Here is a 25,406-nt window from a genome sequence, read left to right as displayed (position 1 = left end):
TGTATAAATGGTAATGATCAGGCTGAAAGACTGATTCTTGGCAGTCTTTGTTCATGGCACCTATTTAGTAACGATGGTAATAAAGTAATTAACAAAATGAGGCATTAAGACATACAGTGTCAGTGTGTTGCATTATAAACACATTGTAAAAATGTTACCATAAAATTGTGTGGTTTTCTTTATTAGACTGTTTTTTTAAAAAGTTCTCCATATTTCAGTTATCTGAGTGTTCTAGAGCAGTGCCATTGACATGGAGAAACTCAGAGACATAATTACCTTTTAGTTCTATGGGAAGGAAATCGAGTCCAGATGAGCTTATTACTCAGTAATTACTTGCATAAAGTAGTGTGATGACACATCATGATGTCCTCTTGCTTCTGCTTTTGGTTTGATTGCTAAGGTAGAAGGAAGCTTTTCCTTTAAAACCATCGAGGTTTTGGTAAATTACCTATTTATAGACTATTTTAATCTTACACAGTATGTTCTGCCAACAAATATTTTGGTTAGTAATGAAAGTGAATTAATCCTAAACCATAAAGTAGGGGAAAAAATCTGACATTGGACTCTTCTGAAAGGCATATAGGGCATAGTTGGTGATATAATTGCCACCATAAGTACTTCTGAGGATCACCGTGAATGGGGGAGATGTATGCAAGTTCGTTATGTCTACCCTTAAAATCATGGTGGTGCCCAATAGTTTTGTCCATATTCCCCTGGTAGGGTTTTTTTCCTTGTTTGTTTTTATGTTGAATACCTTCAGAGAACTGTAAAAACTTTGGCTTTTACTGTGAGTGAGATGGGGAAGTATTGGGGTGGGTTTGAGTGGAGTACTTGATAGGATTACCCTGGCTGCTGGGTTGAGAATAGATGGAAGGAGGCAAGGGTGGAAGCAGTGAGCCAGTTAGGAGACTCTTATCTCAGGTGTAAGATGATGACGGCTCGGAGTAAGGTGGTAGAGTGGAGGCCACGAGAAGTGGTTGGATTCTGGCTAAATTCTGAAGGGTGAATCAACAGGATTTGTTGGTGGATGTGACTGGGTATGAAAGAGTGGGGTCAAGTATAACTAAGCTGAACAACTGCAAGGGTAGAGTTGCTAGGACTAGTTGGTCGGATGGGTGAGGACCAGCAAGGTATGCAAAGCAGGATTTGGGGGAATGATAAAGCGCTCTTGACACTTCATGCTGCTCTTCCCCTGTAAGCCCCTGAATGCTTCTGAACCTGGGCTCTCTCCCCACCCACCCCACATCCCAGATCTCCATCACAGATCCTCTTTAAGGCTCTATTAATCTTCCCATCCTATTCTGTGTCCTTGGAGAGTGATCACGAGCTGATGGCTTGGTCAGTGCCTTGTCTGGAAGGTTACTGAGAGTCCTCCATCAGTTGGGGCCCAGGTGGGAAGGTTAGTGAAGAACTTGGCAGTCACTTTTCATTTCCCCTGCTCATGGTCTGTTGGTAATGGCGGTTGGTTCTTGGCAGCTGGGTTTTTTTTGTTTTTTGTCTTTATAGTAATGGCTTATGCTGTTACGAATCTTTATAGTTAAACTATACAACGTGTGACACTGTAAATACATCATAAAGATGTTGCTAAGAGGGGTCATTGAGAGAAGTCATCCAAATTCCTGATTCTAACGGAGGGTCCAACCTTTCTGAGACTGAACTGCTGGCTTAGTTTAGTATGCAAGGTCAGGGCTTTGTAAAATTTACTTTGCATATGAATCACATGGGCTCTTTTTTAAACGCTTGTTCTGATTAAGTAGGTCTTGGAGAAGGTGGGAGGACTGAGTCTGTATATCTAACGTTAATTCCAGGTGAAGATGCTGCTGTGGCTGCTGCCGGTGCTGGTCTAAGGACCAGACTGTTCAGTGGCTCAGTCCTTGTTGAATTTCTGGAGTCTATTCAGCTGTTGACCCTCCTAACAAAGGGCCAGGTGCCTCTACACTAAGTAACCTGGGCTTGGAACAACGGATGGCATTTGGATCAGTGGAGAGCCGTGTGAAAGCTATGCTGGGACCTGATGGACACAGAAGAGCGGGGAAGGAGGCAGATGAGAAGGAACAGAGGTGGAAATGAGCACCTTCCTCCAAATGCGTGGTGCCTGCTCCCACCTCCACAATTAGGAGTCTAGGAAACTGAATTTAATCAGACTACATCTTGATTAGCAGTCTGACTTTGGACTATTAAATCGAATCTACTTGAAATTTTTTAGTGGCCATGCATCACATGCAAGATAATTTTAAATAGTACATGGGAATTTTAGGTGGTTCATGGACCACCAATATTATCTTATAATCTTAATAGTTCTGTTACCTTCTATTTATGGTAGGAACTTAGATATCTGCTTTCCTTCCATCTGTGAGTTTTCTGCATGCAGTGGCCATGTCTCATTTGTGTTTCTATCTCAGCCCTGCTTATCATCTTCGCCCAGTAAATGGAGAGGGACCTGGCTTAACTTAGCCAGAAATTCTGTAATAAATGTATAAACGAGCTTGGGTTCTCAATGTTAGCACCATCTGCACTAGAATATAATACTTTTAACAAAAATGTAAAGACCTGAAAAAAATGTTTTTAAAGCTTTCTAATCACTTCTCACTGAATGGAGGTTAGTTTTATAAAGAATATTAGTAACGTTTTGAGAATATAAATCAGAACTAATAAATTCATGAAAGAAAATGCTATGCTGTTCTAAGTCTGTGGTGAAAACTTTAGCTTTATGAAGACTTTCTTTAATTCCTTTCTCAATATTTTATTTTGCGGAAAAAGCTAGATATTTGCAAACTGTAAGGAACTACGTTTTATCTATTTTCTCACCTTTCCTCAGATAAGAATGAGAGGATATTAACAAAGGAATTTTTTGGAGGTGGTATATTGTATTGGCTTGTGGATTGCCTTTCTAGTGGGAGTGGTAATGAGGATGTCTTATAATAGAACTTGAACTCTGATTTACAAGGAAGAGTTGGGACTGCTTAGTTTCCTTGGGCTGCTCTTAAAAAAAAAAAAGAAAAAGAAAAAACCTTGTTTGGTTTTTCTGATGGTTAAAGTAATATGTATTAACTGGAGAAAGTTTTAGGAAAAGAGGGAAACTTTAAAAGAAGAAAATAAAGATCACATCTGATTCCCACCATGGTGTTGACATATTTCCCCTGTGTGTGTGTCTGTGTGTGTGTGTACGTGTGTTATCTGTTTTATAATGTCTTTCATTTTAGAATCACGGTAATGCTGCCCTAATAAAATGAACTGGGAAGTATTCTTTCCTCTTCAACTGTCTGGAAGAGTTTGTGTAGATTTGCATTACTTCTTTCTTAAATATTTGCTGTAATTCACCAGGTAAGCCTTCTGGGCCTGGCGTTTTCTTTTGGGAAGGTTATCTATTTCTTTGTTGAGTGAACTATGGACGCTTGTGTCAAAAATTTTATTCAATTCATCTAAGTTGGTGAACTTATTGTCACAGATTTATTTATATTTCTTTGTTATCCTTTTAATGTATGTAGAATCTGTAATGATATCATGTCATTCCTGGTATTGGTAATTTGTGTCTTTCTTTTTTGGCTAAAAACCAAAGGTTATCAAATTTATTAGCTAAAGGTTTATCAATTTTGTTGATCTCAAATAAAGAGTTTTCTAACATCGTTATTAGAGTATAAATGCTTTACAATGTTGTATTTCTGCTGCATAACAAACTGAAACAGCTATATGTATATATATATATCCCCATATCCCCTCCCTCTTGTGTCTCCCTCCCACCCTCCCTTTCCCACCCTTCTAAGTGGTCACACAGCACCGAGCTGATCTCCCTGTGCTATGTAGCTGCTTCCCACTAGCTATCTATTTTACATTTGGTAGTGTATATATGTCAATGCTACTCTCTCATTTTGTCTCAGTTTACCCTTCTCCCTCCCCGTGTCCTCAAGTCCATTCTCTACCTCTGCATCTTTATTCCTGTCCTGCCCCTAGGTTCTTCAGAACAATTTTTTTTTTAGATCCATATATACGTGTTAGCATACGGTATTTGTCTTTCTCTTTCTGACTTACTTCACTCTGTATGACAGACTCTAGGTCCATCCACCTCACTACAAATAACTCAATTTCGTTTCTTTTTATGGCTGAGTAATATTCCATTGTCTATATGTGCCACATCTTCTTTATCCATTCATCTGTCAATGGACACTTAGGTTGCTTCCATGTCCTGGCTATTGTAAATAGAGCTGCAGTGAACATTGTGGTACATGACTCTTTTTGAATTATGGTTTTCCCAGGGTATATGCCCAGTAGTGGGATTGCTGGGTCATATGGTAGTTCTATTTTTAGTTTTTTAAGGAACCTCCATACTGTTCGCCATAGTGGCTGTACCAGTTCACATTCCCACCAACAGTGCAAGAGGGTTCCCTTTTCTCCACACCCTCTCCAGCATTTATTGTTGGTAGATATTTTGATGATGGCCATTCTGACTGGTGTGAGGTGATACCTCATTGTACTTTTGATTTGCATTTCCCTACTGATTAGTGATGTTGAGCATCCTTTCATGTATTTGCCAGCAATCTGTGTATCTTCTCTGGTGAAATGTCTATTTAGGTCTCCTGCCCATTTTTGGATTGGGTTGTTTGTTTTTGTGATATTGAGCTGCATGAGCTGCTTATATATCTTGGAGATTAATCCTTTGTCAGTTGCTTTGTTTGCAAATATTTTCTCCTTTCTGAGGGTTGTCTTTTCATCTTGTTTATGTTTTCCTTTGCTGTGCAAAAGCTTTGAAGTTTCATTAGGTCCCATTTGTTAATTTTTGTTTTTATTTCCACTTCTCTAGGAGGTGGGTCAAAAAGGACCTTGCTGTGATTTATGTCATAGAGTGTTCTGCCTATGTTTTCCTCTAAGAGTTTTATAGTGTCTGGCCTTACATTTAGGTCTTTTATCCATTTGGAGTTTATTTTTGTGTATGGTGTTAGGAAGTATTCTAATTTTATACTTTCACATGTAGCTGTCCAGTTTTCCCAGCACCACTTATTGAAGAGACTGTCTTTTCTCCAATGTATATTCCTGCCTCCTTTATGAAAGATAAGGTGACCATATGTGCATGGGTTATCTCTGGGCTTTCTATCCTGTTCCATTGATCTATATTTCTGTTTTTGTGCCAGTACCATACTGTCTTGATTACTGTAGCTTTGTAATATAGTTTGAAGTCAGGGAGCCTGATTCCTCCAGCTCTGTTTTTCTTTCTCAACATTGCTTTGGCTATTCGGGATCTTTTGTGTTTCCATACAAATTGTGAAATTTTTTGTTCTAGTTCTATGAAAAATGCCACTGGTAGTTTGATAGGGATTACATTGAATCTGTAGATTGCTTTGGGTAGTATAGTTATTTTCACAATGTTGATTCTTCCAATCCAAGAACATGGTATACCTCTCCATCTGTTTGTATCATCTTTAATTTCTGTTTCATCAGTGTCTTATAGTTTTCTGCATACAGGTCTTTTGTCTCCTTAGGTAGGTTTATTCCTAGGTATTTTATTCTTTTTGTTGCAGTGGTAAATGGGAGTGTTTCCTTAATTTCTCTTTCAGATTTCTTATCGTTACTGTATAGGAATGCAAGAGATTTCTGTGCATTAATTTTGTATCCTGCTACTTTACCAAATTCATTGATTAGCTCTAGTAGTTTTCTGGTAGCATCTTTAGGATTCTCTATATATAGTATCATGTCATCTGCAAACAGTGACAGTTTTACTTCTTCTTTCCCAGTTTGTATTCCTTTTATTTTTTTTTCTTCTCTGATTGCCATGGCTCAAACTTCCAAAACTATGTTGAAAAATAGTGGTGACATTGGGCAACCTTGTCTTGTTCCTGATCTTAGTGGAAATGGTTTCAGTTTTTCACCACTGAGAATGATGTTGGCTGTGGGTTTGTCATATATGGCCTTTATTATGTTGAGGTAAGTTCCCTCTATGCCTACTTTCTGGAGGGTTTTTATCATAAATTGGTGTTGAATTTTGTCAAAAGCTTTTTCTGCATCTATTGAGATGATCATATGGTTTTTCTCCTTCAATATGTTAATATGGCTTATCACCTTGATTGATTTGCGTATATTGAAGAATCCTTGCATGCCTGGATAAACCCCAGTTGATCATGGTGTATGATCCTTTTCATGTGCTGTTGGATTCTGTTTGCTAGTATTTTATTTATTTATTTATTTATTTATTTATTTATTTATATATTTATTTTTGGCTGTGTTGGGTCTTCGTTTCTGTGCAAGGGATTTCTCTAGTTGCGGTGATCGGGGGCCACTCTTCATCGCGGTTCACGGGCCTCTCACTGTCGCAGCCTCTCTTGTTGTGGAGCACAAGCTCCAGACGTGCAGGCTCAGTAGTTGTGGCTCACGGACCTAGTTGCTCCACGGCATGTGGGATCTTCCCAGACCAGGACTCGAACCCGTGTCCCCTGCATTGGCAGGCAGATTTTCAACCACTGTGCCACCAGGGAAGCCCTGTTTGCTAGTATTTTGTTGAGGATTTTTGCATCTCTGTTCATCAGTGATATTGGCCTGTAGTTTTCTTTTTTTGTGACATCTTTGTCTGGTTTTGGTATATGGTGGCCTCATAGAATGAGTTTAGGAGTGTTCCTCCCTCTGCTGTATTTTGGAAGAGTTTGAGAAGGTTGGTGTTAGCTCTTCCCTACGTATTTGATAGAATTCACCTGTGAAGCCATCTAGTCCTGGGCTTTTGTTTGTTGGAAGATTTTTAATCACAGTTTCAATTTCAGTGCTTGTGATTGGTCTCGTTATATTTTCTTTTTCTTCATGGTTCTGTCTTGGAAGGTTGTACTTTTCTAAGAATTTGTCCATTCCAGGTTATCCATTTTATTGGCATATAGTTGCTCGTAGTAATCTCTCATGATCCTTTGTATTTATTCACTGTCAGTTTTTACTTCTTTTTCATTTCTAATTCTGTTGATTTGAGTCTTTTCCCTTTTTTTCTTGATGAGTCTCGCTAAATGGTTTATCAATTTTGTTTATCTTCTCAAAGAACCAGCTTTTAGTTTTCTTGATCTTTGCTATTGTTTCCTTCATTTATTTTTCATTTATTTCTGGTCTGATCTTTATGATTTCTTTCCTTCTGCTAACTTTTGGGGTTTTTTGTTCTTTTTTCTCTAATTGCTTTAAGTGTATGTTTCGGTTGTTTATTTCAGATTTTTCTTGTTTCTTTTTTTTTTTTGCGGTACGCGGGCCTCTCACTGTTGTGGCCTCTCCCATTGCGGAGCACAGGCTCCTGACGCACAGGCTCAGCGGCCATGGCTCACAGGCCTAGCCGCTCCGCAGCATGCGGGATCTTCCCAGACCGGGGCATGAACCCGCATCCCCTGCATTGGAAGGTGGACTCTCAACCGCTGCGCCACCAGGGAAGCCCTAGATTTTTCTTGTTTCTTGAGGTAGGATTGTATTGCTGTAAACTTCCCTTTTAGAACTGCTTTTGCTGCATCCCATAGGTTTTGGGTCATCATGTTTTCATTGTCATTTGTCTCTAGGTATTTTTTGATTTCCTCTTTGTTTCTTCAGTGATTTCTCGGTTATTCAGTAACGTATTGTTTAGCCTCCATGTGTTTGTATTTTTTACAGTATTTTTTTCCTGTAATTGAGATTTAGTCTCATAGCGTTGTGGTAGGAAAAGATACTTGATAAGATTTCAATTTTCTTAAATTTACCAAGGCTTTATTTGTGACCCGAGATATGATCTATCCTGGAGAATGTTCCATAAGCACTTCAAAAGAAAGTGTATTCTGTTGTTTTTGGATGGAATGTCCTATAAATATCAATTAAGTCCATCCTGTCTAATGTGTCATTTAAAGCTTGTGTTTCCTTATTTATTTCCATTTTGGATGATCTGTCCATTGGTGAAAGTGGGGTGTTAAAGTCCCCTACTATGATTGTGTTACTGTCGATTTCCCCTTTTAAGGCTGTCAGCATTTGCCTTGTGTATTGAGGTGCTCCTATTTTAGATGCATAAATATTTACAATTGTTATATCTTCTTCTTGGATTGATCCCTTGATCATTATGTAGTGTCCTTCTTTGTCTCTTGTAACATTCTTTATTTTAAAGTCTATTTTGTCTGATATGAGAATTGCTACTCCAGCTTTCTTTTGATTTCCATTTGCATGGAATATCTTTTTCCATCCCCTCACTTTCAGTCTGTATGTGTCCCTAGGTCTTAAGTGGGTCTCTAGTAGATAGCATATATATGGGTCTTGTTTTTGTATCCATTCAGCCAGTCTATGTGTTTTGATTGGAGCATTTAATCCATTTACATTTAGGGTAGTTATCGATATGTATGTTCCTATTACCATTTTCCTAAATGTTTTGGGTTTGGTATTGTAGGTCTTTTCCTTCTCTTGTGTTTCCTGCCTAGAGAAGTTCCTTTAGCATTTGTTGTAAACCTGGTTTGGTGGTGCTGAATTCTCTTAGCTTTTGCTTGTCTGTAAAGGTTTTAATTTCTCTGTTGAATCTGAATGAGATACTTGCTGGGTAGAGTAATCTTGGTTGTAGGTTTTTCCCTTTCATCACTTTAAATATATCCTGCCACTCCCTTCTGGTTTGCAGAGTTTCTGCTGAAAGATCAGCTATTAACCTTATGGGAGTTCCCTTATATGTTATTTGTTGCTTTTCCCTTGCTGCTTTTAATGTTTTTTCTTTGTATTTAATTTTTGATAGTTTGATTAATATGTGATTTGGCATGTTTGTCCTTGGATTTATCCTGTATGGGACTCTGTGCTTCCTGGACTTGATTGACTCTTTCCTTTCCCATGTTAGGGAAGTTTTCAACTATAATATCTTCAAATATTTTCTCAGACCCTTTCTTTTTCTCTTCTTCTTCTGGGACCCCTATAATTCGAATGTTGGTGCATTTAATGTTGTCCCAGAGGTCTCTGAGACTGTCCTCAACTCTTTTCATTCTTTTTTCTTTATTCTCCTCTGTGGTAGTTATTTCCACTATTTTATCTTCCAGGTCACTTATCTGTTCTTCTGCCTCAGTTATTCTGCTATTGATTCCTTCTAGAGAATTTTAAATTTCATTTATTGTGTTGTTCATCATTGTTTGTTTGCTCTTTAGTTCTTCTAGGTCCTTGTTAAACATTTCTTGTGTTTTCTCCATTCTATTTCCAAGATTTGGATCATATTTACTATCATTACTCTGAATTCTTTTTCAGGTAGACTGAGTATTTCCTTTTCATTTGTTTGGTCTGGTGGGTTTTTACCTTGCTCCTTCATCTGCTGCATTTCTCTGTCTTCTCATTTTGTTTAACTTACAGTGTTTGACGTCTCCTTTTTTGCAGGCTGCAGGTTTGTAGTTCCCATTGTTTTTGGTGTCTACCCCCAGTGGGTGAGGTTAGTTCAGTGGCTTGTGAGGGCTTCCTGGTGGAGGGGACTGGTGCCTGTGCTCTGGTAGGTGGGGCGTGTCTAGTGGTGTGTTTGGGGGTGTCTGTGAACTTAGTATGATTTTAGGCAGCCTCTCTGCTAATGGGCAGGGTTGTGTTCTTGCTAGTTTTTTGGCATGGGGTGTTCAGCACTGGAGCTTCCTGGCTGTTGGGTGGAGCTGGGTCTTAGCATTGAGATGGAGATCTCTGGGAGAGCTCTCACTGATTGATATTACTTGGGACCATGAGGTCTCTGGTGGTGCAATGTCCTGAACTCAGCTCTCTCACCTCACAGGCTCAGGCCTGACACCAGGCTGGAGCACCAATACCCTGTCAGGGACACAGCTTACAGGAGTTTTCACATCCCCCTGTAGTCAGAGCCAGGAGCACTCCAGTTGGCTGGCATCTTCCCCCTGGGCCTCAGCATCCAGGGTCTCTTGCTGACAACTCCACTCTTCCCAGGAACCAGAGGTCAGGTGGGCGCCTGTGGACTCAAGCAGAGCTTCTGGGGCTGGAAGGAAGATCCTACAGCCTTCACTATGAGATCTGGCCCAGAGGCTCCACAGAGACTCCAAGAAACCCTCCATGGGTCCCCATCAGCTCCTCATCCCTCCAGCAAGGAGCCCTGGGATCCTCTTGACAACAACTATTAACCATGGCTGAGAACTGCAGCAGTTTCTGGTCCTAAATAGCTTTTGATTTTGTTGATTTTTTTTCTCTGTCAGTCTTTGGTTTTCTACTTGATTGATTTCAACTCTTATAAATTCTCCTTTTTTCTGATTAATTTGGGCTTAATTTTCTTAAGGTGGGGGCAGAAGTCATTGATATGAGATCTTTTTTCTGATATATAAGTGTTTTGTGCCATATATTTCCCCCATATACTGTTTTAGCATCTTTCCATACATTTTTTTTAACATCTTTATTGGGGTATAATTGCTTTACAATGGTGTGTTAGTTTCTGCTTTATAACAAGGTGAATCAGTTATACATATACATATGTTCCCATATCTCTTCCCTCTTGCATCTCCCTCCCTCCCACCTTCCCTATTTATTTATTTATTTATTTGCGGTATGCGGGCCTCTCACTATTGTGGCCTTTTCCATTGCGGAGCGCAGACTCCGGACGTGCAGGCCCAGCGGCCACAGCTCACGGGCCCAGCTGCTCCGTGGCATGTGGGATCTTCCTGGACTGGGGCACAAACCCATGTCCCCTGCACCGGCAGGCGGACTCTCAACCACTGCGCCACCAGGGAAGCCCTCCATACATTTTTATATTGCCATATTCTTTCACTACGAAATAGATTCTAATTTCTTTTGATTTCTTCTTTGATCAATGGGTTGTTTAGAATTGTATTACTTGGGGTTAGGGATTTTTTTCATAGACATTTCTGTTGTTAATTTCTAATTTAATTCCATTGTGGTTAGATAACTTTCTTTTTATGTACTAAATTCTTTTAAGCTTTTGGGGACTAGTTTTCTGACCCAGAAACTGGTCTATTTCAATAAATATTCATTGTGAACTTAAGAAGAATTATGTTCATTCTGCTGTTGTAGGGTGGAATATTCTAGAAATGTCAATTAAGTCAATTTGGTTGATAGTGTTATTCAAGCCTTCTTTATCCTTATTGATTTTCTCTCTGCTTATTCTATCAGTTATCAAAGAGAGATATTAAATCTCTGACTCTAGTTGTGAATTTGTCTATTTCTTCTTGCAGATCTATCTGATTTGGCTTATGTATCTTGAAGCTTTTTTAAAAAAAACAAATTAGGTGTAAAAGTGTTAGAATTATTTTCCTGATGACCTAAACCCTTTGTTTTAAGATGACTTTCTCTGTCCCTGGTATTATTCTTTATTGTAGAAGTTAATACAACCACTTTAGCTTTCTTTTGATTAGTGTTAGCACGGTATATCTTATTCTATTCTATTTTTACCTATTCGTATCTTTGTATTTAAAGTGCATTGCCTGTAGGCATCACATAGTTGGGTCTTGCTTTTTTAATCCAACCTGATGATCTCTTTAGTTTAATTGGAGATGTTTACACCATTTATATTTAATGCTTTGATGGACATGGTTAGGTTTAAGTCTATAATATTGCTATTTGCTTTCTGTTTATTCCATCTATTCTGTATTCCCTTTTACTTTTTTCTTTTTTATGGTTAGAGTATCTTTTTTATAATTCCATTTAATCTCCTTTCTTGGCTTATTAGCTGTATTTTAAAATTTTGCTATTTTAGAGGTTGCTTTAGGATTTATAGCATGCATATTTACCTGGCATATTGTAGATGCTCAATAAATATTTACTGAATGAAAAAATGAATGCCCTGGTGCCCAGACCAAAGGCTGCTGAGAGCCAGAGGCATCAAGAAAGGCCATCACTACTGTGTTTTTATCAGACACAGCACAGTTCATTCTTTGCCAGCTTTTATTTTCCTTTTTCACACCATGTTAGTATGGATAATGGCTTTTCTCCAACCAGTCTTGATGTTAGTCTCTCAAGGTTAGGGGGTCTGTGTCCTCCTTTCCTCTGCCCCCTTAATGTTTTAACTTTACCCTTTAGGTGTAGATATTTTACCCTTAGGTGGTGCTTTCTGCAGGCTTTTTTGAAAGTGTGGGTTGGACCCTCAGGATGAAAGAGGCTGTGGCCTTGACTTATCATGGCCAAACCCCAAAAGTAATATCCTTATCAGGAAGAACAGATATTTTTTAAGGTATTGGATAGGAAAAAAACTTCAAAGAAATGGTCTAAATTTAAGATTAGCTGATCTAAGCAAAGCTACACATGCAAAGGAAATTCAGACCTAACAGATTTTTCCCATTCTTGGAGTGCCACCAGTTATTTCAAGTCTCTTGAAATATCTTGGAAAAAAATCACTGAGCTTCCTGATTAAAAAAGAAAAATTTATGCTCTGTTTTTCTTTTTTTCTTTTCCAGCAAGTAACTGGCAGAAGTTTTGGTGATAAAGATTTTCGGACAGGGTTAGAAAATGGAATCCTTCTCTGCGAGTAAGTATAGCCTATATTCAGTTGGTTTTATTCAAGAAAAATCATTAATGCTATTCAGTTTGTCTGAAAAACTTCTAGTGTTTGTTTTGAATTTACTCACAGTTTGAATCTGAAATTCAAAAACAGATCACTTAGGTGGGTTAGGCAGTAAAGATAAGTAGTCTTGGGGCAGTAGGGAGCGGTGGGGACCTTGGCAATTTCAAATTAGTTGAAGAAGGAATATCTGGTAGCTGCTACTCAGTTCCAACCAACTTTTACAATGTAGGAATTCAGGCCTAAGTAATTGGAAGGTTGTGGACCAAGTTGTGGTAAAAAAAAAACAGCTTTTCTCCCCTTATTCCCTCCAAACAAAAACAGCTTGTGCCAAGTAAAAGCAGGGCTTTCTGTTTATTGACAACATCTTGAAACATGCCAGGCAATCTTCCTCACTAGGCCTACTTCCCTGAGGTATTTTGAATATATTTAATTTGTGCTGTTGACAAAATAACTGCAGTGTTCAATTTTTGTGTTTTGAACCTGGGCTTTGTCATAGAGTGCTCCTATGATGATGGATTCAAGAGCTTTCTGTGAAGTGCTTCCAGATACAAAATAAGCTAGAGCCTTAATACTTATAGAGGGATGGACATAAACTTCAAATCAAGATTTTGTATTTTGAATTCATTTGATAGGTTCTGTCATTTGGATAACTGATTTTTGTTTTATTGAGTTGAAATGTACATGCATGAAATGCACAGCTCCTAGATATACAACCCAGTGGATTTTGTAAACTGTGTACATTCATGTAATCTACACCCTGAGCAAAATATAGAGCACAAAGCTCTCTCATGTCCCTTCCCAGTCAATGTCAACCACCTATAGAAAAGCACTGTTCTGATTTCTATCACCATAGCATCTATTTTGCCTTATCCTGAACTTTATGTAAATGGAATCACATAGAATGCACTCTTATCTTGGGACTTGCAGAATATTGTTTGAGATCCACCGAAGTAGTTGAAAGAGCAGGGATTTTGGAGCCTGAGCTATAGAGGCTCAAATCCTTTCTTCACCCCTTAAATCATATAACCTCCTTGAGTCTCATTTGTTTCTCTTTAAAGGGGTAGTAAAAAGTTTACAACTCCTGCCTATTTCATAAGTTTTTCATGAATTTCAAGAGGATAATGTGGATAAGGTGCTTTAAAAAATTACATTTGCTGTACAAATGTTGATTATTATGCAGCAATTTTCAACATAGTTCATGTCAGTGTTTATTTTTTCTGCTCTCCACTGCCTTTCTTTCTTCAAAGAGAAATTTATGTCCCCTGATTTCTTCCTTTTGTTTTTTTAAATAAATTTATTTATTTATTTATTTTTGGCTGTGTTAGGTCTTTGTTGCTGCACGCGGGCTTTCTCTAGTTGCAGCGAGCAGAGGCTACTCTTCGTTGTGGTGCACGGGTTTCTCATTGCGGTGGCTTCTCTTGTTGCGGACCACGGGCTCTAGGTGCGTGGGCTTCAGTAGTTGCAGTACGCGGGCTCAGTAGTCGTGGCTCACAGGTTCTAGAGAGCAGGCTCAGTAGTTGTGGCGCACGGGCTTAGTTGCTTGCGGCATGTGGGATCTTCCCAGAAGATCCCCCTGCATTGGCAGGTGGATTCTTAACCACTGTGCCACCAGGGAAGCCTGTACACCCCCTGATTTCTGTTTCCATACCTTCTTTCCTGTGGAGTCTCTCCCCTCTTCTCATACTTCACTTTCCTCACCACCTCTTTTCCCTTTATTAAATCTAAATCAGAGCTCATCTCTTAGGTAAACCATAATTAGTTTAGCATCTCACAGAGACAAACTCAGACAGGCTCTAAATACTTCTCTTGTGTTCTAGCATCTGCTCCTCCAATGATTCTGGGCTTAGCCCTCTCCTGATGTTAACAGATGAGCCAGAATCTGATGTAATTTATGTGCATCATGCTCTCTTAAGTCTGTTGAAGTGGGTCTTTGGTACCAACTTTTGTTTTTCTAACATTAGCTCCAAAGATTCTTATAGGCATCCACCTCTCCATCATATGAGTAAATCTGTTATAGAATAATATCGCTTGACTCCCTTTGGATTAGGTAGGCTTGTCTGAAGACAAGGCTTTGGATCCAGAGACATCTGCCCACATGGACTTTGTTTCTTACCCAGTTGATGCTGAGTTGGAGGATGGAGTCTCTCGTGTGGAGTGGCACGAACTGTTAGCCTTTTACAAACACATTAATGAATGTTTGGGTTGTTGAGAGGTGGAGAGGTGGGGTTTAGGTCCAGGCCATGGTTAGGAAATAGTATGGTTAGACAGCATGGAGGCACGGATTATAACCAGGAGCCTCTTTAAATAAATAAAGGGTTTTGACTGCTGACAGCCTGCGGGTGAGCTGAGGATGTGGACAAATGTTACTGTCTGGGTAGGTAGGATAAAACCCAGGACAAGTGAGTTATTGTTTAACTCCTCTAACCACAGAGGATTAGACCCCCTGGTGTATTTGAAGGAGTCTGAGGACCAGGGTCAAGTCCTGGCTTCCCCGTGGGACTCCATCTGGCAGTCCTGGTGCAGAGTTTGTGAAGGTGGAATGAACTGCACTGGTGTCCTGAAAGCCAGCAGCATGAGTCCCAGCCGAGCCTTGGAGAGAAGGCTGGGACAGCAGCCAGACCAACAAGATGCAGACAAAGTTCTAAGTGCAGGGCCCACAGCACAATGAGAGACAGAAGTAAGACTCAGGAGCTGAATGCACTGAAGGTCGGGACAATGGAAGGAGAAGATCTCCCTCTCCTTTTTGTCAGGGATGGGGGCGTGGCTAAGTGTGATCTGAACCGGAGCGTATTGGGCTGCTGCAGACTGAGATTAGCAAATGTATTTTGCCAGGACTCGTATCTGGAGACTAATCTGACAAGGAGGGGGACTTGCACTGTTCCAGGCATGGGGTGGGCTGGTGGTAGGGCCTGAAAGGCAGGAAACCCAGTTTGGAGAGTCTCAGGAAAGTGAGGGTTCTCTTTGGAGAGTAGATGAGAATACCTAAGGCTGTGCCACGCTTTAGAACCAGAGAGAGTTTTGTGGATGCTGGTGATTAAGAAGTTCTAACTCTCAACCACCACCCATGCAGCAATACTTGAAAACATAAGAACTCTCTATATTTTCAAATTTTGAAAACTGGCAGTTCACCTCTTCTGAGTTGGATTGGCTCTAAATGTTGGTTGCAATCGTGGAGAAACACCACGCTGTTTGTTCACTGAAAATGTCCTGGTTCGTAGAGAATGGACTTGAGAACACAGGGAGGGGGAAAGTAAGCTGGGACGAAGTGAGTGAGTGGCATGGACTTATATATACTACCAAACGTAAAATAGATATCTAGTGGGAAGCAGCCGCATAGCACAGGGAGATCAGCTCAGTGCTTTGTGACCACCTAGAGGGATGGGATAGGGAGAGTGGGAGGGAGATGCAAGAGGGAGGAGATATGGGGATATACGTATAGCTGATTCACCTTGTTATAAAGCAGAAACTAACACACCGCTGTAAAGCAATTATACCCCAATAAAGATGTTAAAAAAAAATATCGTGGTTGTTTGAGTCTGAAAAAAACCTCACAGTTCTTCTCAAACAGAAGGGCATATTCTGGGCCTGGGGTCTGGTTTTCCTCTTGCCAGCCTGATTCTAAACTTACCTGTGGCCTACAAGGACTATTATGATACCCATTTTTCAGAGCAAGTAACTGAGGTACAGAGATTAAATAACTAGGCTAAGGTTGTACCAGATGAGAAAGATTTATATTCAGAAGTCTGATTCCTTTGCTTTTGCTCTTAATCATTGTCCTGTGTCCAGAGTTGGGATTTTAATGGGAGAGAAAAGCAAGAGGTTGGGTGGTGGCGGTGGGATGGAGTTGGTGCCAGAAAACCTGGAGTTTGGGGAGAAATGCAGTACAGAGGGTGACCACGGTGTCTCAGCTGGACAGAGGAAGAAGGAGGACTGTGTGGGGTTGGTGGTCTTGGAAAAATATAAGCATCAAGGGCCTGGTGGACCCTCTTAAGACAATAAGGCAAGTCCAGTGAGAGGGAGGGCGTGAGAGAGCTGAGGGGGTAGGAGGCTATGGTCGGCGGACAGTGTAGGGGTTTCAGTATTCTTAGGTAAGACCTGTCCAAACTTGATGGCGACAAATGAGGTTCGTGGACCTGTACTAAAGACTACAGAGATGGGAGAGAGAAAAGACTGGCACCTCCAGGCAGCATATAAGATGGAAATTGAGTAGCCTCAGAATCGCCCTGGGAGTTCTTTTACTTTGCCTGTGAAATGCAGTACACTTGCCCTCGCACATGTACCCCCGAAAACAGTAATACTTATGCATAAACGTATAACTAATAGCAAGAATAAAATAGAGTGCCTGTGCCAGATAGAATTATAGTAGATGTATTTTTGCTCTGTCTCTCTTTTCCTCTGTTGTTTTTGCCAAGTGTGTGTAGTTGAAGTTTGGAGGTTAAATGCTCAAACGATGTGAGCTCTCTGCTGAGCATTAACTAAATGGCCTAGGGTCAAAGTTTGACAAAGCTGCAAATGTGTGACAAGTGTCATGCTTTTAGAAATGTTAAATGAATACCGCATTGTATACTTGGGGACTTAAGAATTTAAAAGAAAGGCTACAAAGACTATTCCCTAAGGAAGCCACTCCCAGTATGGAGCCAGTAATGACTGTCATCTAGTTCCCTGAACCCAGATCAGAGAGACTGTTGTGAAATATTCCAGAAAGGAAAGTTTCTGACTTGTTTTCCTAAGACTTTATTATATAGATAGAACGCTATGGAATTCCATCTGTATCAGGAGTTGGTAAATTCTGGCCCATGTCCTGTTTTTGTGCAGGCCTTCCCTCTTGCTAAGAACGGTTTTTACATTCTAAAAGAGTTGTAAACAAAAAAACAAAACAAATCGAAACAAAGCAAGGGTTTGTATGGGGCTCACAGAGCCTAAAAATGTTTACTACCTGTTGGTCCTTTACAGAAAAAGTTTGCCAGCCTATGAGGACTATGGACTTAATTTTGGATGTGAATTGTTTACCCTCATAAAGTTAAGTAGTTTGGGCAGTACAAAGCACTATTTGGGGAAATCAAACACCTTTTCAAGAAAGGTTTTCTCATGAGTCTCTTTACAAGTCCACCCCACCCTGCCAACTTTTTATTTTGAAAAATTTTAAACTTACAGAGAAGTGACAAGAATAATGTAATGATAATCCATATACCCTACAACTATATGCAAATGCTTCAGGACAAAGAGGCATAGACAGAAAGAGATAAAGTTAGTATAGTAAAATGATAATAATAATAATTGCATCTAGTTGCAGTGTATACGCTCTCCTTTGTTCTCTGTGGTTTGGTTTCACATCCTTGCCTCACCCTTTTCATTCTTTTTGGTTACTATCCAAGAATATATATTTAACAAAAGCCAGTTCAAATCTGTTTATGGAGAGCATAGTGGAAAGTGAATGGATTTGGGAACTCCTAGGTTGAGTCCAATGAAATTGTTGTATTAGTAGAACAAAACCAGTCAGATAATGTGATTTCATATGCTTCAACCTAGTGGCCAGTCCAGATCCTAGATTTGCCTCCTGTGTGTCCTTAGGCAAGTTACCTCACCTCCCTGAACCCCAGTTTCCTCATCTATAAAACCAGATATAATTATACCTAATTCATTGGGCTGTTCAGAGGAGTAAATGAATTGATAATGTGTATAAACTCTTTAGTGCTTGTAACATAGCAGGCACTTAAATGTTAGCTTTTCTCCTTTTGTCCACGAAATGGGGGAAGTTCATACCTCATAAAATACTTGAGAGATTCCAGTGAGAGAATATGTGAACCGCTCCGCGGTGTCTGGCGCTGGGCTGGCACCCCGGATCACTCGCCATTTTCATTATTATTGTTGGAAATAGGCCTAAAGTCAATTATAAATATGACACAGTCAGTGCAACTCTGTGTCACTGTACACCCGTCAGCTCTCTCACTGGGCTGCCAACAAGCCACAGGATGAACCAACTGGAGGCTTACTTCCTAGCTCCTTTTGCCTAGCCTGTGATCAAAAACTGGGCAAGAACATTTGGGTCCCTTACAAACTTGATCATCTGTGAATAATGAACTTTGGCTGTCAGAGCTCAAGGCTGAGAGCGATTGTTTTGAAAACAGTGGCCTGGACCTCTGTGGTGATGTCATTTCCTCCTGCTTCCTCCAGTATGTTGTGGTTTCTTTCTCTGGGAAGCTGTTCCAGAACACTCTGGGCAGAGTTAGTGGGTTCCTCCCTGGCGTCTAAGTACCTGTACAGCCTCCACACTAGCTGTTATCACAGCGCTCGACCTCTTTATCCCACGTCTCCTTCCTGTACCAGACTGAAAGCTTCCTGAAGACCTCTTCTATTTATCTTCGGATTTCCCCCCTTGGACACTGGTCTGGCACACAATACATCTGTTACAAACAGCTGTTGGATAAATTGAGTCCAGTAGTAAGAGTTCTACCGAGGCAATTTAGTCCTCATTAGATCATTAACTTTCTCCCAGTTTTTTTGCTGTTATCATCAGTATTATCCTGTTTCTCTCCCTTCTCCTCTTCTCTCCTTCCCTCCACACTCTACCCCTCCCTCTCCTTCACACACACACAGACACACACACACACACAGAGACACACACACACACACACACACACAATTTTACATAAAGAATGGACCCATCCCTGAAGACTGGGAGTTCAACAGATGGAAGTTTCTGCTTTCTTTACCTATAAGATTCTCCATTATAGCTCTATCTTCTTAGGAGTCATAGAAGTGAACTTCTGGGGTTTGTTCTGCAGACACGTTTTGATGGAATGCAAAGTCCGAGTATGTTGGTCTGCCAATAAGTGACCAATAAAGAATGTCTCAGTGGATTTTTGTCTCAGTTCTTATGTTGCTGAAATAATTTTCTGAAGATAAGAAACCTGTTGGCAAATACTTGTCTATATCATTGCCGATGAATGAGCTGCTTATTCTAAGAAGGAGGGCTTGTCTTAGATTCTTGTCCTGATTTCAACATAAGATGTGGTGTGCCATGGATACGCACTCATCTTCTAGGACAGGTTGGGAGTTGATGGTGTAGCTTTCCATGGAGACATTCTGTCACATGCAGGACTTACTGGATACTGACTCTGTTCTGCACAGCCCCACACTAGGCACCGAGGGGCATAAAAAGGGACTGTAAGGCTTGATCCTTGATCTTCAAGAGTTTTATAATGGGCTTGGGCATTGACGCACACACAAAGCAGTTGTTACTGTGTAAACCAGTGTATGAGTAAATGCAAAAGTGACTAAGATTTAATCCCCAAATTTAATAGAAGTTAAACAAGGGAAGATTGTTGTAGTTTGGGAGACAGTTATTGGAGAGATGTTACATCTTTACTTAACGTGAGAATAGGCTGAGGGAAAGAGAGGGCAGACTACACAGGAACAAGAGTGGGGGAAAGGTTTGGGGACAGGAATGAGGATGACGTGTTTGGCAAACATAGGGGAGATCTGCCTGGCAGGGGGTCGGGGCAGGAGGTGTCTCTTTCTTCATCCAATTAACCTTTTTAAGAACCTGCTTACAGGTGTGGCAAGTTACTATAGACACTGGTAAACTATGCCATCACATCGTGTAACAGGGGCACTCTGATCAGATCTGGAATCTAAATCCTGACCCCATGTGGTATGTTAACCTCAGAGTTCCTTGAGGAAGTGACATGTAGGTAGAGACCTGAATGAAGAGCAGAAATTGGCCCAGAAAGAGGGAAGAGAGGTGAAAGGAGGGAGGAAACATGTTCTAGCTGAGAGAATAACATGTTTGAGATTCTTAAGATAGAAGCTCCATGTACTAGAGGAGTTGCAAGAAGACTTACTTGGCGAAAATGTAGAAAACAGGGAGGACAGTGATATGAGATGAGGATTGATGAAGAAGAGAAGTAGGCAGGATCAAGATTGCACAGGGCGGGGCTTCCCTGGTGGCGCAGTGGTTGAGAGTCCGCCTGCCGATGCAGGGGATGTGGATTCGTGCCCCGGTCCGGTCCGGGAAGATCCCACATGCCACGGAGTGGCTGGGCCCATGAGCCATGGCCGCTGAGCCTGTGCGTCCGGAGCCTGTGCTCTGCAGCGGGAGAGGCCACAACAGTGAGAGGCCCGCGTACTGCAAAAAAAAAAAAAGATTGCGCGGGGGCCTTGAAACCACAAAAGGAGTTTTGGGTGTGATCTCCACAGCAATGAAAACAAGAGGAATTTAAAAGAGATCAACAGGACTTGGTAGGGTATAGGGATAGATGAATGAAAGAAAAGACTAAAAAATCACTTCAGCGTTGCAGTTGTTAATGACAAGCAGGGTGGGCCCTTGCTGCAAGTTGGAAGGGGTCCTTTATTTGGTGGGAGAGGTCATGATTTCAGTTTGGGCAGACTGAGTTTAGGGTACAGACAGTCCACTCAGGCAGAGAGTCCTGTAGGCTACTGGGGACAAAGGCAGAACTTAGGGGCGAGATGATGGGTTTAACTTATTTGAATTGGACTTGCCAGCCATGGGTGGACATCAGGGTTAAGCTGTCATATATGACAGTCTCTCTAAGGGAAAGATCACGTCAAGAAAGAGCAGCAGAGCAAGGTTCCAGTTTGAGGAATTCTCCCTGGTCAGAGATGAGAGAAAGAGAAGCTCACAGAGAGGCTATCCGAGAGACGAGAGGAAACCCAGGGAGCGTGGTGTCATGGAAACCAAGGAAGCTGAGAAGACTTCTAAGGAGCTGGAGGTCACTTGTATTGCATGGCCCTGGCAGAGGTCAGCTCCAAAAAGTCCTGTCTCACTGGTAGAGGGAGGCACTGAAGACTTTTGTCAGTTAATAGCCATCTCTGGGAACTGCCAATCAACTGATCATGATTTGACTTGATGGTCTGAGCTCTGGCTCATGCTTTGGCATCATTTCAGTAGGCTATTGTTAGAGACCTTATCTAATATAAACTATACATGGAGTATTTCCCTCAACTATTGACAAGGAGATGAGATTTGTTAGACCCAATGGCTTAATAGTGAAGTGACCATATATCAAACAAAACGCTTTTGAGAATGAAAGAAGGTGTTAATCAGCTGAGATGCTGGAACAACAAATGAAACCTGGGACTGTCCTCAGCTAACTGTGTGTACGTAGGTACGTATGTATGTATGTACGCACATGTGCGTCGGTGTGTGTGTGTGTGCATGGTCACCCCAGTGGTTGGCGATTCCAGACTGGTGTCTTCCAATCACCATTACCTTGTTCAGTATTCACAAACCCTTCCCTTATTTTATCCTCTCTGTAACTACAGTAGGTGAACAACCTGGATCAGATCGTCCCACCACCCCCTTGTTGATGATGAGATGGAGACCCCAGGTTGTAGAGCACAGTGTCTTCCAGCTCTTCATCTAGAGCTCTTTCTCTAACCCAGATGCTCACTCAAATCTCAGCAAACTTGGGTCCTTTTGCCCTTACTGATTTTGGCCTTAGCGGACTGGTTAAGAATTTGATAGGCCTCCTATGTAGGGTTCTCCCTTGTCTTTCTGCCAAATCACAACTGGCCTCACTGACTTGGCCTGTCCCCAGCTCTTTGGCACCAAGACTCATTAAGCTTTTAGGTTCAAGTAAGGACATTTCAACCCACTCTTTTAGTAAAGATCTCCAGTGAAAAGCTGCTTTTTGTTTGAAGATTGGCATGGCTTAGGTAGGGACTTAGGCAAGAACTGAGTATCCCTGACAGCCTTCTGTTAGGAAAGATGAAAACGGATGAAGGATATGGAAGGAGAATTTGTAGGATTCATGATGAGCAAAATGGACTTCCAGTATTGCCTTTTTATTTTTTTCTTTGAATACTCACCAAGTAAACATCCCTCAGTTTCTATTTAAAAGAGGGACTCAGCACAGTGTGTAGGGGGGGATTCAACTGTTCCCATTCAAACTGTGCGCTAGCATCAATTACAAGAATCTACCCGTGGGAGGGGGGGCTTTTGTGTGCATCTGAAACGTTCTCAAGCTCATCTACCTTTGCAAATATTTTTTCCATTTAAAAGTATATAATCCTTGTCGCAACTTCTTTTCTCTTAATATATATGGCAAGTATGTTTTGTTTTCATGCTTCCAAAACTGTGTTTGAAACTTATTTTAGCATATTTATCGTTCAGGAACCACTTCCCTCAAAATGTGATTTCCTTCACCCTATCAATCCGTGCCTTGATAAATATTAAACTTCTGCTCATGGAAATCACAGGCTTAATCTCTTTCCTCCTGAACAAATTTATTACACATTTATTGGAATGATCAATTGACTGAAAAAATATATATATAACAACAGGTTTAAATATGGGCTGCTTGTGTGGCAGAGGAGAAACCAGCCTATCCCACTGGCTGCCTGTGGGCTTACCTGCTGGATTAGGCTTTGCTTGTATTTGAGAGGATTTAGTAGCTCCCTAATTGTATGTCCTTAATAATCCATTTTTTGATTGTCTCTACTGGGCTATCAGGTTGGCTGCGCTGGCCTCCCACCGTGAAGTGTGCAAAATTCTTGCCTCAAGCATGCCATTCTAAATGTTTCCCTTCGGTTACCCACAGGAGAGGACCTTTTCGTAAATAGCCCACCAAGGACCCAGTTTATAAATGATTCCTTTCTAAAGTTAACCATGCAGAAATAGACTTCCCTCTTCATATTAAGGGGAAAAAGAAAGAGGGGAGGCCTGTGGGAAAGGCAAGTCAGACAGAGGGAGCAGCAAGCTTGTGAAAGTGCTCAGCAGTGTGAGGGAGTTTTGCATGTTCAAGGAAGGAACTGTGGCCAGAGCCTAGGATGAAATGGGGCAGGCCAGAGAGAAAAGGTAGGTATCAGGAGAGGAAAGGTAGGTATCAGGTCCATTTGCACAAGACCTGGAATAACATGTTAAGGAGTTTAAACAGCATCCAGTGAGCAGTAGACAGCCAGCATGGTCTCTATTCAGAGGAGATTCAATGAGATTAGGTTGTTTTTTGGGAAATGACATCTGTTGGCAGTGGAGACTTTTGATTACTTTCTGCTGTGCACCAAACACAAATATTTGAAAAAAATGTCATGCTTCCTGAGGAGAAGCAGAAATGCTTCCTTCACTTGTCTTGCCATGTCTATCCTTAATTTACCATCCTACTATGTACATTCTGTGTTTCCAAAGTTCTTTTCCAAGTCACTCATTTAGAGCTTGGAAACTATCTCCCCATAGACTAGTGTTCTATGGGGGGAACGTCTTATGTAACCCATATCACGTCTGTGTTAGTGTCGGGCCCACTGTAGAACCCAGTCTCCTGGTGGGGTTTGGGCTTAGCTTGGCATCTGGTGTGGGGCGTTTGATAACAACATGTGGAATGAATAGGAAATTAATTCAGAATTATAACTAGCCACATTAGGAGCTGACCTCCCCTTTCCAGGATAGCAAAGGGCCTCTTCAGTACTTGCCTTTTCCCCATCACCCTCAGGACAGCAAGTGAGATGGGGGGACAGGAGCCTTGGCAGGAATTAAAGGATAGCTAGGCTTTGGCAGTGAAACAGGGCCAGAGGCAGCTGTGGACACGGCTGTGGTGCCGCCGAGATTGTCCTTGGACTTCTTACCGCCTTTGCTTTGCTGCTTCCTCCCTTCCTTCCTCCCCATCCCCAGTGTTAGCGACCATGCCCTTGCAAGCCTGCCCTCCGAAAGGACTAACATTATCTCATTCCCTCACTTCTGTGCTTCCGTCTCTCCCAACTCCCAACCTAGCTATAGCCACAGACAGGATGCTTGGGAGCAGAAGTGAGCCAATAGTTAACACATCAGATTTCCACTTGTGGGCAGGGCTGGGGTCCAAACCTGCTTGGCAGCCCGGGGAAGGGGATGGCAGGGCGGCAGGGAAGAGATGTTAATAACTTCCATTTATGAAGTGCACACTGGACACCAGGCCTGTGCCAAATGTATTATACGCATTATTTCACACTCTCATGCCATGACCAATAGGTATTATTGTGCCCATTTTTCAGAGGAGGAAACTGAGACTCAATGTTGAATACTTAAATAACTTGCCTAGTGAGTTGCCGAGTTGGGATTTGCACCTCAGGTCTTTCTGTCTCTGGAGGTTCCTATTTCTGTTGGAATTTTATGGGTCTCAATCCTGGAACTCTTGGTTCTGAGCGCTTCTTGCTGAAAAAGTATGGAGAGCAAGGAACTGGCTTCCTTTCCGAGCTGCATCCCAGCAATTTCGCATTCCAAGTGTTCTCCCACCCTCCTGACAGTAAAGCCAGCAGTACCAGGTTTTAGCTGTGCAAAAGAAATACTAATTACAATCATTTATACATAATTACTACATAGCACAACGATGATTACACGTATCATTGCCTGTGTCGGTGTAACTTCAGGCTCCATTTTATTTGGTTACACTAGAGTCTCTTCACGTATTGCCAGCTTTCACGGTTCATTGATCACATGTGCCATCTTAAACTTATAGCTTATAAAAGCGGGGAGGACCTTGAGTGGGAGGCACGGTGGGAAAGGCAGCTTGGGCATGAAGGGCCTTGATTACCAGGTGAAGGCATTTGGAGGGCATCCTGTGTGCACTCAGGAGCCTGGGAGTCACTGGAGGAAGGAAGCAACATGGCCAAAGCCAGGGTTTAGATGGGGTCGGTTTGGGTGCATTGGGCAGATTGATTAAGATGGCAGAGACTGGTGGCTGGAGATTAGTTATTGAAATGCAAGAAGTAAAGCACTCTTCTCAGTGTAGGAACCTGAGTTTGTAATCCTAACTCTACCACTTAGGATCTCTGATCTCAGATATGTGCCTGGCAACAGTTTCCTTTCCTAGATTTTTAACTGATTTTTAGGCCTTTTCTAATCCAAAAATTCTGTAATTTCTGGACAGCAAGGATGGTACGCAAAGGTGAGACTGTGAGAGACATTGAAAGTGAATCAAAAGGACTCCAAGATATTCAGATAATTGCTGGAGTTTCCCTTTCATGTTTATAGATTATTTCATTACTG

The 25,406-nt window shown here is 41.3% G+C and overlaps 1 protein-coding gene across 10 annotated transcripts in view; it reads left to right on the top strand.

Moving 5' to 3' along the window:
- LIMCH1 (LIM and calponin homology domains 1) overlaps nucleotides 1-25,406 on the top strand; it is a 336,283-nt gene that overhangs the window by 125,598 nt on the left and 185,279 nt on the right. For all 10 annotated transcript variants that reach the window (XM_029234810.1, XM_029234807.1, XM_029234806.1 and 7 more), the window contains exon 2: nucleotides 12,324-12,394. In XM_029234810.1, the coding sequence (XP_029090643.1) occupies nucleotides 12,324-12,394 (71 nt within the window). The remainder of the gene's footprint in view (nucleotides 1-12,323; nucleotides 12,395-25,406) is intronic.

The sequence above is a fragment of the Monodon monoceros genome, unplaced genomic scaffold (assembly GCF_005190385.1).
Source record: "Monodon monoceros isolate NGI ecotype Baffin Bay Population unplaced genomic scaffold, NGI_Narwhal_1 Super_Scaffold_20, whole genome shotgun sequence".
Classification (NCBI taxonomy): domain Eukaryota; kingdom Metazoa; phylum Chordata; class Mammalia; order Artiodactyla; family Monodontidae; genus Monodon; species Monodon monoceros.
This window is presented reverse-complemented; position numbering and strand designations above follow the sequence as displayed.